This window comes from Sparus aurata, chromosome 14, assembly GCF_900880675.1.
Source record: "Sparus aurata chromosome 14, fSpaAur1.1, whole genome shotgun sequence".
NCBI lineage: Eukaryota > Metazoa > Chordata > Actinopteri > Spariformes > Sparidae > Sparus > Sparus aurata.
In genome coordinates, this window is record NC_044200.1 from 15,954,764 (window position 1) to 15,967,032 (window position 12,269).

Consider the following 12,269-nt stretch of genomic DNA (forward strand, 5'->3'; position numbering starts at 1 on the left):
TGCTGTGCTCTCTCGTTTAAACTGTGGCTTTGACCGAGCTGTATATGGTTTCAATACACACATCACAAAGCCAGCCTGCAAAATAGAACCACTGAACTATCTGAGAGTGTGATAATTTGAATTTGGAGCACTTCAATGTGTGAATTTTGCCTACTTCTTCCAAAAATTGGACTTTACAACCCTTTTCATCCTCAGGGATTTGAGTTATTTTCTTTTCCCCAGCACAATTATCCCATTCCTCTATTAATGTTGAGCTGCTTTTCAACTCATATACCATATTCATCTTCCATGCACCATCGCGGCAAGCAAGATAACGTTAAAAATAGGGGAAAACTGGTAGTGGCATGACATGCATGCTACCAGGGGATTATGGGAGTTTGTCCTATTACTTATCTTTGTGTATCCGTGTTTGTTCTGCAATTTCAAAGAAACATGCAGCTGTAACTGTCAAATATGATTGAGTCCTGGCAGTTATCTGTGACTGCAGTGTGTCCGAATTTGATGACATCTCTTTCTTGAATTTCTGGCAATCAATCTTTTTCCCTCTGTGTTCTTTCTTCTATTTCTAGATCGAAATGCTAGAGCTCAAATACGGTGGACACCTCATCTCCCGCCGTGCCGCCTGCAAGATCCAGACCGCCTTCCGCCAGTACCAGCTCAGCAAGAACTTCGAGAAGATCCGCAACTCACTGCTCGAGAGTCGTCTCCCTCGACGAATCTCCCTGCGCAAGGTCCGTGTGCAAAACACGGAAGGTTTCTCCGCTGAACGGGCCCTGGCAGAAGGCTGCAACTTGGCAGGCATCCCATTGGTGCGCTCACCTTCTCTGCCTGCCACGGTTGGTAGCAGCCTGACCGACCTGGAAGACTCATTCACTGAACAGGTCCAGTCGCTGGCAAAGTCCATAGATGATGCACTCAGCAACTGGAGCCTGAAGACCATGTGTTCGCTGCAAGAAGGTGGCGGCTATCAGTTCAGTGCCGACTCCTTCAGTGCAGCAGCAGCAGCAGCAGCAGGAGTAGGAGGTGGTGTGGGAGAGGCAGGTGGTGTGGGAGAGTCAACGACTCCTCAAGGCCCGCTGGACCCAAGTGATCTGTCAAGAAGCGCAAGCAAGTTAATGATGGCGTTCCGGGATGTGACAGTGCAGATCGACAGCCAGAACTTCCGAGTTTCGTCGTCAGTCTTGGAGTCATCCACTTCTGTCACGATCGGAAGCTGTGCCCAAGAAGGGGCCTACACCACTGTGGCATCTACTTCCACAACAACAAACTCCACTCCAGCCTTTATTCCTTCTGTCCCCTCACATGATCCACCTCCTCCTCCTGCAGAGGTCCCAGCTGTACCTATAGATCCCCCACCGCCCCCTCAAGAACCCCCACCGCCCCCTGAATCAGATATAGAAGAAGGCGAGCAGGATGTTGAATTCCCTGCTCCTCCTCCGAGTGAAGAAGAGCTAGGGGAGGATGATCAACCTCCCCTAACCCCTCTGGATAAAATGGCAGCCCCTCAAAGCCCAGAGGAGGTTGTGATGGTGGTACCACCACCCACAGAACCCCCTTACGCGCCTCCATCACAGGAGGCTGTAGTGATGGGGAGCACGTCCATGGTGGAGCCGCTGGAGGTCAAGAGGTCTGGCTCGGAGACAGCAGACAACAGCTCAGAGCAGATGAGCAGCAGCAGTACGTCGACAGAGGCACGCTCCACATCTGAAGCCTCGTCCAAGGAAGCCCTGCAGGCCATGATCCTCAGCCTGCCACGCTACCACTGTGAGAACCCCGCCAGCTGTAAGTCACCCACGCTGTCCACTGATGTCATGCGAAAACGCCTCTACCGCATCGGCCTCAACCTCTTCAATGTGTGAGTAGCCGCTGCATTTTCATTCTTTGTGCATTGAAATGATGAACTGCAGTGAAACAGACAATGAATGATCCCAAAGATGACTTGTTTTCTTGATCTGTTCAGATTTTTTTCTTAGGTAGGTTTTAGAGGAGTAAAATGACTCACTCCTTTTTCTTTCTGTTTAAAACAAGCTTATAATATCGTGATTACTATTTGAATTGTGACGAAAGGACAGTGGTTTTATTGGAATGGATAGATTACCATAAGCACAGTGAGATTTATGAAACAGTCTGTAACTCCTGTAAGTGTACCTGAAGTTTGATGGGGCCCTCTGGACTCAAAAAACAAAGAAAAGCACTTTTCCTCACTGGTCCCCATTGTGTTGAAAGAACAAACAGAATGAAGCCCAAACCCCAAGCCAGATCTGAGGTGCTCTCTTTCTTCTCAGAAAGACAAATCAGAACAGGGAGGAAGGGAGAGAAGTGTGTGAAGATTGATCTGTAAGAGGAAATGAAGAAAAAGCCCGGCGGAGATGAGACAGTGATACAGTTACAGCACAATGCACTTTACAATGATAAAAGGAGTTATCACTTAAAGATGCTTTGTAGTTTTTGAAAAACAACTGGCCCTTGCTTTCAGAAATAGGTAGGTCTAGACAAAGTCCAACTTCTCTTTTCTAGTTGTCAACTGTCTGTTTGTTTTTTAGTCTAAAACATGTGATATGATTCATGTTCTCGAAAACCTCATCTCGGTGGCTGTCTCCGCCCTGCTAACGGAAAGCAACACTAGTTAACGTTAGTTTAGAAATGGAGTCCGCTAAGCTTATGACCGGCTTCCAGCTCAGCACAAAAGTTCAACAGTCCCTTTAAATAAGATGGCCACAGGGCTAAAGCTACATGTCCCATGCTAAAAGTTAGCATCCCCCCTAGTTGAATTAAATACATGTTGCTAGATAAACAGCATTGTTCAGCCTATGTATTTTCAAGCTAAACATTTAAACTTTTGTTGTTAAAAGAAAGAAAGAGAAGGCTTTTAGGATAAGGACTAACCAATATCTATAATGCTTACGTTGTCTACAATAACCTTGACTGTGGTTGCGGGATATGCCCCTTGGTCTTGGAAGCAATGCACAGTGCTTTAAAATGTAGAAAAATCAAAACCTAGACAGACGAGTTGTGTGCCTGACGTCAGCGTCTCGCCACTTGGCAGCCATCTTGGCAACGTCCCCGGTTGTTTCAGGCTAACAAGACTCGGCTCCTGTCTAAATAAATGGAGAGGGAGCCATAAATCACTTTTAATGGTCACCAGGTCAAAAACTACTTGTATTGAATCACCAGTTAAACACCAACATCTTTTACCGTAATGTGACAACATCAGCTCATCCCACCAGAGCGCTTGAACAAACACAGCTTTAATGATATCTTCCTCTTCCATTAGAAGTCCTGCGGCTGCACCAAAGTGCTTGAAATTGTCAATCAAGTGTGCACTGGTTCAGCTGTGATCATTGATGTATGGAAGTCATAGATTATTGGCTTTGGGGGTAAGGTACGGTCCGGCTTATACATGTTATACAGTCTCCTTTCTCATAATGTCTCTGCTAGCAAAGCTATGATTTGACAATACCTGCTAAATGAAGGTGGTTTGTGCCCAATAGATTCCCATTTTATATTTAAAAAGTTGATGTTCCAATTGATTTGACATTCGTGTCAGGTACGACGTGCCGATCTCAAAGTGCATCTTTCATGCCAAGAAACCCAAGTGAAAAACCTGATGCGGGTGCCTCTTGTATTCATGCCACTACCCAACTCCCATCGCATTTTCCTCTGTGGCTTCACAAATTGTCAGCAGAAGAAAAACACGTCTGTCTCAAAAAAGCTTGTTTGTGTTTGCTGGTTGCAGCTTTTCAGTCATTGTGAATTCAGTCCCCCCCCCCCAACGGTGTGCCTAGTGAAGAGTGACAAAGTCAGAACCAAATAAGACCTTTCCAAGACTCGCTCCAGACAGGTGCAAGGTGGTAACATGGCAGCGAGAGATAGGAAGAAAAGGCGTTGGCATGGCGACAACGGCGCACCGGGGAGGCAACCGCAAGACTGAATCTGTTGTGTTGACTTGTTGGGAGAAACCCTGAATGCTCAAGATGTTTGTCAAACTCACTCAGTTATGCAGCAGAAAAGTTAAAGCTTCGGTGCAACTACTTATAATTTTAAATTATTATATTCACATTTATGTTAATGTCTATTTTAAACTTTAAATGCAATGCTCAACCCTGCGTGGGGGCCTGACTTAAGGTTTTTTAACAGTTCGACTTTAAGTCCTTTAAGAAATGGTTTCTAACCACATGACTCCTGCAGCCATCAGCACACTTGGAAGGAATCTTTAAGTGGGGAGATTTACCATATGCTCTGTGAGCTTTTCACCCAGAGCTTACCCTAAAGCGCCTAAACAGCCCACATATTCTAATAGATGTAGTGTGCTCGCTCGCATACAGCTCGACCGCTGATGGAGTAGCAGGGTACAATTAGTTGGAAATACATGAGCGGTGAATGCAAAAATATAATGGCAACTATCCACAAAGCCTTAAATTCTCATTAGTCATTCTGCTGCGAGTCGTGAATGTAATTAAAAGTTCCTTCAGCACTGTGTGAACCAGCACCTTGGGAACTGGAATGAAAAATTTGTTAACATTTCAATTCAAGCAGGTTTTTTTCTGTTTTTTTCGCTCTCTCCCCCTCCAATCTCAACTGTTCCTGTAGAAGCTCTCCTTGCTTTCCAAAATACACAGCGTCCCCTTGGGTGCAAACGCGCTACAAGATTTAGTTAAGATATTGCCCCAATTAAGCCACTTCATACAAATTTAGAAGATTGGAGCGCATAAACACACATTATCTTTTTTTTTTTTGTTTTTTGCTTGCTGCCAAGCTCTGCAGCGCAATAAAAAGTGCACAATTAAGCCGATTAACTACGACTCAATGCTGGAGCGTGACACTGGGAAACAAAAGGGAGCGAGAACGAGCCGTGCAATCACTGGATGGAAGATTCAGAGGGCATAATCACCAGAGGAAGTGTACAAAATAGAGAAAATTAAAGAGAAAAAAAATTCAATGCCAAAGAAAGAGTTGTGATTTCAAGTGAATTTGAGGATGGCCCATTGTCAAAAGCAAGCAGGGAGATGGATTATATAGAAATTGCAATAAAAAGTACATTTTAAATGAGATAACTCGTCACACATCTGTGTCTTCGTAAAACTGCTTATGCTGAGTACTCCTTGGAAGAAGAGATCTAGTATTTCAAGGGGACCTCTTCTGCTTAGATGAAGGAAATATTACACATCTGTTAAGGAAATCTCCTAAAGAGCAGAGAGAAAAGGTATCAGAATTATGTTATGCCATTGTCACATCATCAGTTCCAATTTGTTATAGCCTTTTCAGTTTTTCAGCCAACAAAATTGTGAATATGTCTTTTGTGCATTGTCGAAATCAGAAAACACAAAACACCTTAAAAAAACAAAAAACAACTCCAAATCAAAGAGATGCTGATTCGCACGGGACTAATATTATCACATGACCTCTGTGTTTGGCGAAATATGGTGGGTAATTTGCGGTGGAATTTTTACTTTACAAATTATGGACATGTAATTATTACAAATAACCAGAGGTCCCCAGGTGATACTAGTCCCGTGCGAATAGGGCTTATGTCACCGTTGCCAAAACAACATGACCCTTGCAGTGTAGCAACAACGGGTGTAAAGAACCTTTGGCACATGTTAGCAATTTGACCAGGTTTAGGCGAGAAGATTAGTTTGTTAGGGTTGGGAAAACATGGTGGTTTGGCTTCTGTTACTTCAGTTACGAATGTACCTACATAACTTCAGTTACGTTACGTACATGATGTACCTTAGCCATGTTAGTAAGTTAGAATAAGGGAAACTTCTCCTGACTTCCTCCTTTGCTGCCGTAATATTTACTATTTAACCCACTAGAAGTCACCGCCTAACAAGAAATGTAAATATGGGTCATAATAAGCTGCTTTCACAGTCGAACTGTGTAGTCATTTTTTCCGATGAGGACGGCCTGTCTTTGTGCCTGAACATCACAAAACCACAGCTTTACATCACCATGAATCAAATTTAGTTTTTTCTTTTCTTGTAACAGATTTTGAAAGGCACAAAACAAATGATGCTATCCTGCCGATGGTGGGCGGAGGGCACGGTCGAACAATGTAGGCTTGTTTTTGTCGTTTAATTTGAAAGGACGTGTTGAATATTCAGATTCGTGAGCAGAAAAACAAGGCGTATTGTTTGACAACTAAAACAGCTGCGATTCAAGTTCATGTCAGGAAAGAAACCTGCAAGAATTAAGAGCTGAATTTCCAAACATTTTGTCTATATTGGACTGTCGTATTTCTACCCGATACTGACTTTCTTCATACGTCAACAGCACATAACTACACCATCATCAACGAACTGTACTCAAAGCCTTTCACCTAGCTCCTGCCAATTCTAAGAAAAAAGAACCACTCTGTCAGACTCTATATTTACCGTCCTCCGTACAATTAGTTTTTCAAACATGTCCGCTTTGATAGTGTCGGTCTGAAAGGCAGCTGGGAGTGTCGGAGAGAGAGTGGCTGTAGCATTTATCTGTTTGTTCAGATTGCATTTGAAACACTCAGCAGTTTTTTAATACAAATCCTATGAGAGGGACGTGAGGACTGTACACGTCCGTCCGCGGTGACTGTTTCATCCCGGTTTGATTACGAGGTTCTGTGAATCTTTGGAGATAGAAATGACAGGTTTCAGGGCGTTTTCAGTCTATTTGCAATCCCCTCTTCTCATTCCCCCCGATCAAACACCTTGAAAGATAAGCTGACTTTTAATAAATTGGCTACGAGGGAAGAGAGAGACAGAACGAGGAAGAGGGAGGGTAAGAGAAAGTGGAGAGAGAGGGGGGGGGCAATCAAGCTTGGGGCTTATTAGTTCCACCATTTCATATCCTCCCTCTAATACCTGCACCGTTGTATCCTTTGCATCTTAAACAGGGCTGTTTGCTTTGGGCTAAAACTTGGGTATTGCTTGATCATGCGAACAAAAAAGCTCAAACACTCACGCATTACATTACCCAACTGCAGGCGCGTCTTGCACAAGAGTGTGTTCGTCGTGCGGCAGGTGATCTCTGCACCAGCTCGGCAGGACGAGGCAAGACGGACAGAGGAGAAAAAGTAGCTTAAAGCGAGGGAGGGGGAAGTGAGAAGTTTTTGGGCGTGCACCGGCAAGAAGCGACAGAGCGGTGAGTGATGGAAATGGAGTGCAAAACCAAGAGAGAGCAACCCGAAAGAGACAGGGGAGCAGGGGAAAAGGTTGAGAGAGAGAGAGAGAGAGAGACCACTTGATAAAAGTTTCCACCTTGAGTGTGGATGGAATGACAATGAGTCCATTATAGGAGGAGAGAGTGTGTCAAGGACACTGCCATCACACAAGGGAGCTGGAACCAGACCTTCAGCAGGGAACGGGCAGAAAGAAAGAGAGAGAGAGAGGAGGATGTGGGCCGGTTAATGACAGATCTCTGAGTAGATTCCTCTTTTTGTATGCATGACTTTTCCATCTTGACTACCAGGTTGGACGTATCCTTAATTCACTTTCCTCATCGCGGCGTAGTGAAAGCATTGATTAGGCATCAGGGCGGCTCGCGGCGGAATCAGGCCGACTTCTCACCACGCATTAAAATGGGAGCACCATCAGAGCCGTATGAATTAAATAAAAGGTGGGATTAGAGATGTAGAAGTGTGAAGAAAGAGTGGGAGCGAGTGAGATCTGAATACATATGTCCAGGAAGGCTGTTTAACGGAGCGGATTGGCGAAAGCCCGGCCAACTCCTCGAGAGAGATAACCTGACGCCAGGAGGAGAGAGCTGGACAAAGAAAAAAAACTCAGTGTAGATACAATTTGTGCCTGTTTGTGCATACACAATCCTCTCCTGTGTTAACACTCTGCCCTCGGAGCTAAATGACCCAGCACATAATTAGAAACTCTGAATTCCAGATGGCGAACAGAGGAAGCATTTCTTATTTCTCCTCGGCTGATGACAGGTGGTACAGAGACTGTAGAGAAGCTGCACCGGTTTAAAACAATAACAATTATAATTAGATAGATAGATAGATAGATAATGATTCGCTAAGAAGTAATGGATAAATGGCTAAGATAGTAAGCTAATAATTATGGATACATGATTGAGATAGTTAGCTAAAAGTAAAGCATAAATGGCAGAGATAGTTATCTTGAAGTAATAGGATAAATGACTGATATATTCTGCTTATAGTAATCGATAAATGGCTGAGAAAGATAGCTAAAATAAATGGATAAATTATCAAGCTAGTTAGCTAAAAGTAATAGCTAATTTCTTAAGAAAGTAAGCTAAAGGTAATGGATACATGGCTAAGACAGTTAGCTTAAAATACTTGATAAATAACTAAGATAGTTAGCCTGAAGTAATGGAGAAAAGACTGATATATTCTGCTTATAGTTATCGATAAATCGCTGAGATAGCTAGTTAGCTAAAAGTAGTGGATGGCTGGGAAAGTTCACTGAAAGTAAATAGCTAAAAAGTAATGGAGAACAATAGCCAAGACAGTTAGCTAATAGTAATGAATACATGGCTGAGATAGTAAACTGAAAGTAAAGCACAAATGGTAAAGATAGTCAACTTGAACTAATGGATAAATTACTGATTTGTATGTCTGTATTTCCTATATATTCATATTCTTGCCTTTCAGCAGAAGCCAACTCACACGTGATTTGGGACTTTGAAGCGTTTACAGTTGCACCACACAGTCATGATTCCACTCAGAATAATGTACAGGGGCGCCAACCAGCCATCCATCTATCAGTGGCTAGTAATGAAACAGAAATGTGCGTATCTGGAGAAAAAAGGCAACATGCAGTGCCGACAGTTAAGCACTCGTAAAGGCTATAAAACACAGCTCTACTGCCACTGTGCACATCTGAAATAGATCTGAGATAGAGGGCCAATAAAAGTGGATATCAAGGTGGTGAGGGGAAGCGTGTATTTATATTAGGGTGTGAGTCCAAGATACGAAAAAAAAAAAGCAAAGTGTGTGTGTGCAGCAAGGAGGCATGTGAAGTATGTCTGGAGGAGAGAGACGTCGGGGCATGTAGCAGGTTACGTGGGAGCTGTCATTTTAGCATGACATCTGGGTCCTGTCTGGCACTGTCGCCTGCTATTCCTCGCCTGTTTTCTTTTGGGTTTTTTTTTAGAGCGTGCGTCTTTAAATTGCTTGTTTCCTGTCACACTTCGACCTTGTAGGAACTCAGTTTTCCCTCTGCCAGCTGCGAATCACCTGCTCCATCCTCGAGTCTTCACACACAAAAATGGGCAAAAGAGGCAGTTTGTCTGTGTCCTCCAGAATGCTGCAAATGACCTTCACAAGTACGATTCACGTTTTCTGATCTGCCAGGCGATACGGGGGAGGTTTGGTTAAGATCGGGGAACTAGTAAACAATGTTGAAGGCGACCTAGAAATAAGGTGCTGTATCCAAGAGTTTCCTGGGGAGGTAGCTCGAGAGGTTACTGTACAAACAGTTCAGCATCATGGAAAACGTAAATAGGCCTCTGAACAAACAGCCTGTGCTCGTGACTGTCTGACGAAGGCCGGTCTCGCTCTGCACCGGTCGTCTGAATCTATCCCTCTCGGATCTCCTGCTTCATTTCCTCCCTTTCCCTTCCCTGTTTTCATGCCACCATCGACTCCTGATTACGAATAATAATCGCCATGTGTGGTCCATCTGTTGTTGGACAAACATCAAATGAGTGATAGCTGCCAAATTCGTTTGGCGAGACATCACCTTCAGCTGAGAGGGCGAACTCGAAGCTGAGAGTGTGCAGAGGCTGTCGCAGCAGATGCTTTCAGGCAGTCCAGCACTCATCGTCCTCCCTCGCTGTCCTCACGTTCCCATTCCCGCACATCTGCTCTGTCTGGTCGCCTTCCAGCCTCCCCCCTTATATCCTGCCCTTTATCCTCCCCTCTGTCCCACCCTCGCCTTACTAAACCCATTAGCTATGGTACACACACACACACTGCTCTGTTATGTAAAAGCTGTGGTTTAAACACTGTATAGAGACCAGAGCGGGAAAGCTGTGGCAGTAATATGGTAGCCTCCCTGGAGCAACTATCCTCTGTGTCTAATAGGGTTATAAATAGTTGAGATATTACCCCGTTGTTCATACATAAATAACTTCTGCCACGCAGTCAGCTGAACACTATGTGCATGACAAGCTCACCGGAAGAAAAAAAGATGATTTTCAAAAAACAAATCATTCATAAAAACCAATGAGATGTTGAGACAATTTTCTGAAATCATGAGCATGAAAGTACACCTCATTATCCAGACAAATAGATCTTTACTTAGACTATTTACACTTAGAAATACACAATCTCCAGCGAGCTTTATGTCTGTATCTATAGGATCCTGCTGAGATTGTTTTAGCTTGCTAAACGCCTATAATGATTCTGATAATTATCCACGCTCATTTCACAGCAAAAATGATAACGTTTGGCGTTTAAAAGTAAGGCCACCTGTCCCTAGATAGCTAACTTGGCATGATTGCAGAAAATGTATCAAATTCATGCTCTGATTTCACCATGTTGCCCTGCCGTTACTGGTTCAGTGACACTGAAGCAGCAACAGCTGAAGAGGTTGCTGTGTTTTCCTGGGAAACAACAGCTCAGAATCTGCTGTTAGAGCTCTGCCACTGACTGTTCGCTTTACAAAGCAATGACAAGAAAATCACAACCCATTAACCCCAGACAACCATTGAACATGCAGTTAAGAAACAGCTCGCCAGCTAGCTGCCCATCAATCACCCTTGTTCTGTTTTTTCGTTGGACTACCAGGGCCTCAAAAAACGTTCAGTTGAACAGTTGCTTTTCTTGGGTTCTTGGGATCTATTAAGGACGGAGTTGCAGGACCACGAAGCCATCAAGACTTTAGTCATACATAACCGATAGAGGAAACCCAATCAGAAGCAGACTAGGGTGAGTCTTACAAGAAAACCAGTGGGAACCATAATACAGAACAAGAGCTTCTGGTTATAGCAGCGAAACCCAAAAGTGTGTTATTGCTCGTGAATGAAACCTTTTGTCTGTCAGAGAAAGAATGTGTTATTCCTTCCTCCGAAAGCTGCATTGTCCTCCGTTGACTATGTTTTCAAAACCATACCACCATTTCTTTTAGCTTGATATACAATCTCCCAGGCAGCCATGTGTCTCCATTGATCTACGACAAAAGGGAGTCTGTCACAGTAAACAATTCAATGCAATCCACTAAAGTAGTAAAAAAAAAAGATACAAACAAAAGACTCAAACTCCAGCTAGGTTCAGACATGCCCCATCCAACAAATGTACATAAAAGCAGGGATTTAAAGCTGCATCCCTGAGCAGCCATTATGATTTCCGCAATGTCCTCTGAATTTAGAGTGTCGCACCGTTTAATAGTTGTTGTCGAATGTTGTAATTCAGTGTGGGAATGAATACGGAACAGGAGTCCACCCTGTGTGTTTTATCACTTCGAGCCCGCTGTGCAGGTGTGCAGCGTAAGCACCCAACCTAGATTTTCAGAGTCATTACTGCAGTGCATCGTTGGGTTATTATTTTTGTTTTTTTTACTTTTAATGGTCTCTCGGCAATCATTACAGTAAATAAATAAATAAACAACGAATAAAGGATGTCGCTGCAGTTTCTGTTGGTGTGGTTGCCGTGTGTGTCACACTTAAACTCGCCCCTTAGACATTGTTAACCAGAATAAATTGACGCATTACCGCTGCTAAGTGTGGTTAAGTAGGTAAAAGAGCGGATCATCTGTCACAGGACCTAGAACTGCATCTCTGCAGTTTTATAACACAGACTAAGACTTCCCTTTACTAACCAAGCCTCTTCCTTTCTTCTCCTTTTCTTTGTCTCAGGAACCCGGACAAGGGCCTTCAGTTCCTGATCTCTCGAGGCTTCATCCCGGACACACCCATCGGCGTGGCCCACTTCCTGCTACAGAGAAAGGGCCTGAGTCGACAGATGATAGGAGAGTTCTTGGGCAACAGCAAGAAGCCCTTCAACAGAGATGTCTTAGAGTGAGTGGCACGCATTATTTCCTGAAACCGTCTTAGGATAATTTCGGTCTTCTTAAGGTGATTCTCCTTTGTAATCCGTCCATTTTCTGGGCGATCAGGGGTCGGGGTCAGCTACAGGACTGGATTCGATAGGGGACTTATAGCACGAGGAAAAATCCTCAGCTTTAGTAGCCTCAGTATAGTGGCTGCGAGCCGTCCTGATATCTGAGGCAACTGTGCACAGGTTTTATGAAAACGAAATATGACACGTAAATTATAACTTCAGTATCCACTAATGTCAAAGCTGTTACTTCTGCAGG

The 12,269-nt window shown here is 43.8% G+C and overlaps 1 protein-coding gene across 2 annotated transcripts in view; it reads left to right on the top strand.

Moving 5' to 3' along the window:
* The window catches only part of iqsec3a (IQ motif and Sec7 domain ArfGEF 3a), a 107,518-nt gene that overhangs the window by 62,501 nt on the left and 32,748 nt on the right, over nt 1–12,269 (top strand). For both annotated transcript variants that reach the window (XM_030440735.1, XM_030440736.1), the window contains exons 4-5: nt 570–1,855; nt 11,809–11,970. In XM_030440735.1, coding sequence (XP_030296595.1) covers nt 570–1,855; nt 11,809–11,970 — 1,448 coding nt within the window. The remainder of the gene's footprint in view (nt 1–569; nt 1,856–11,808; nt 11,971–12,269) is intronic.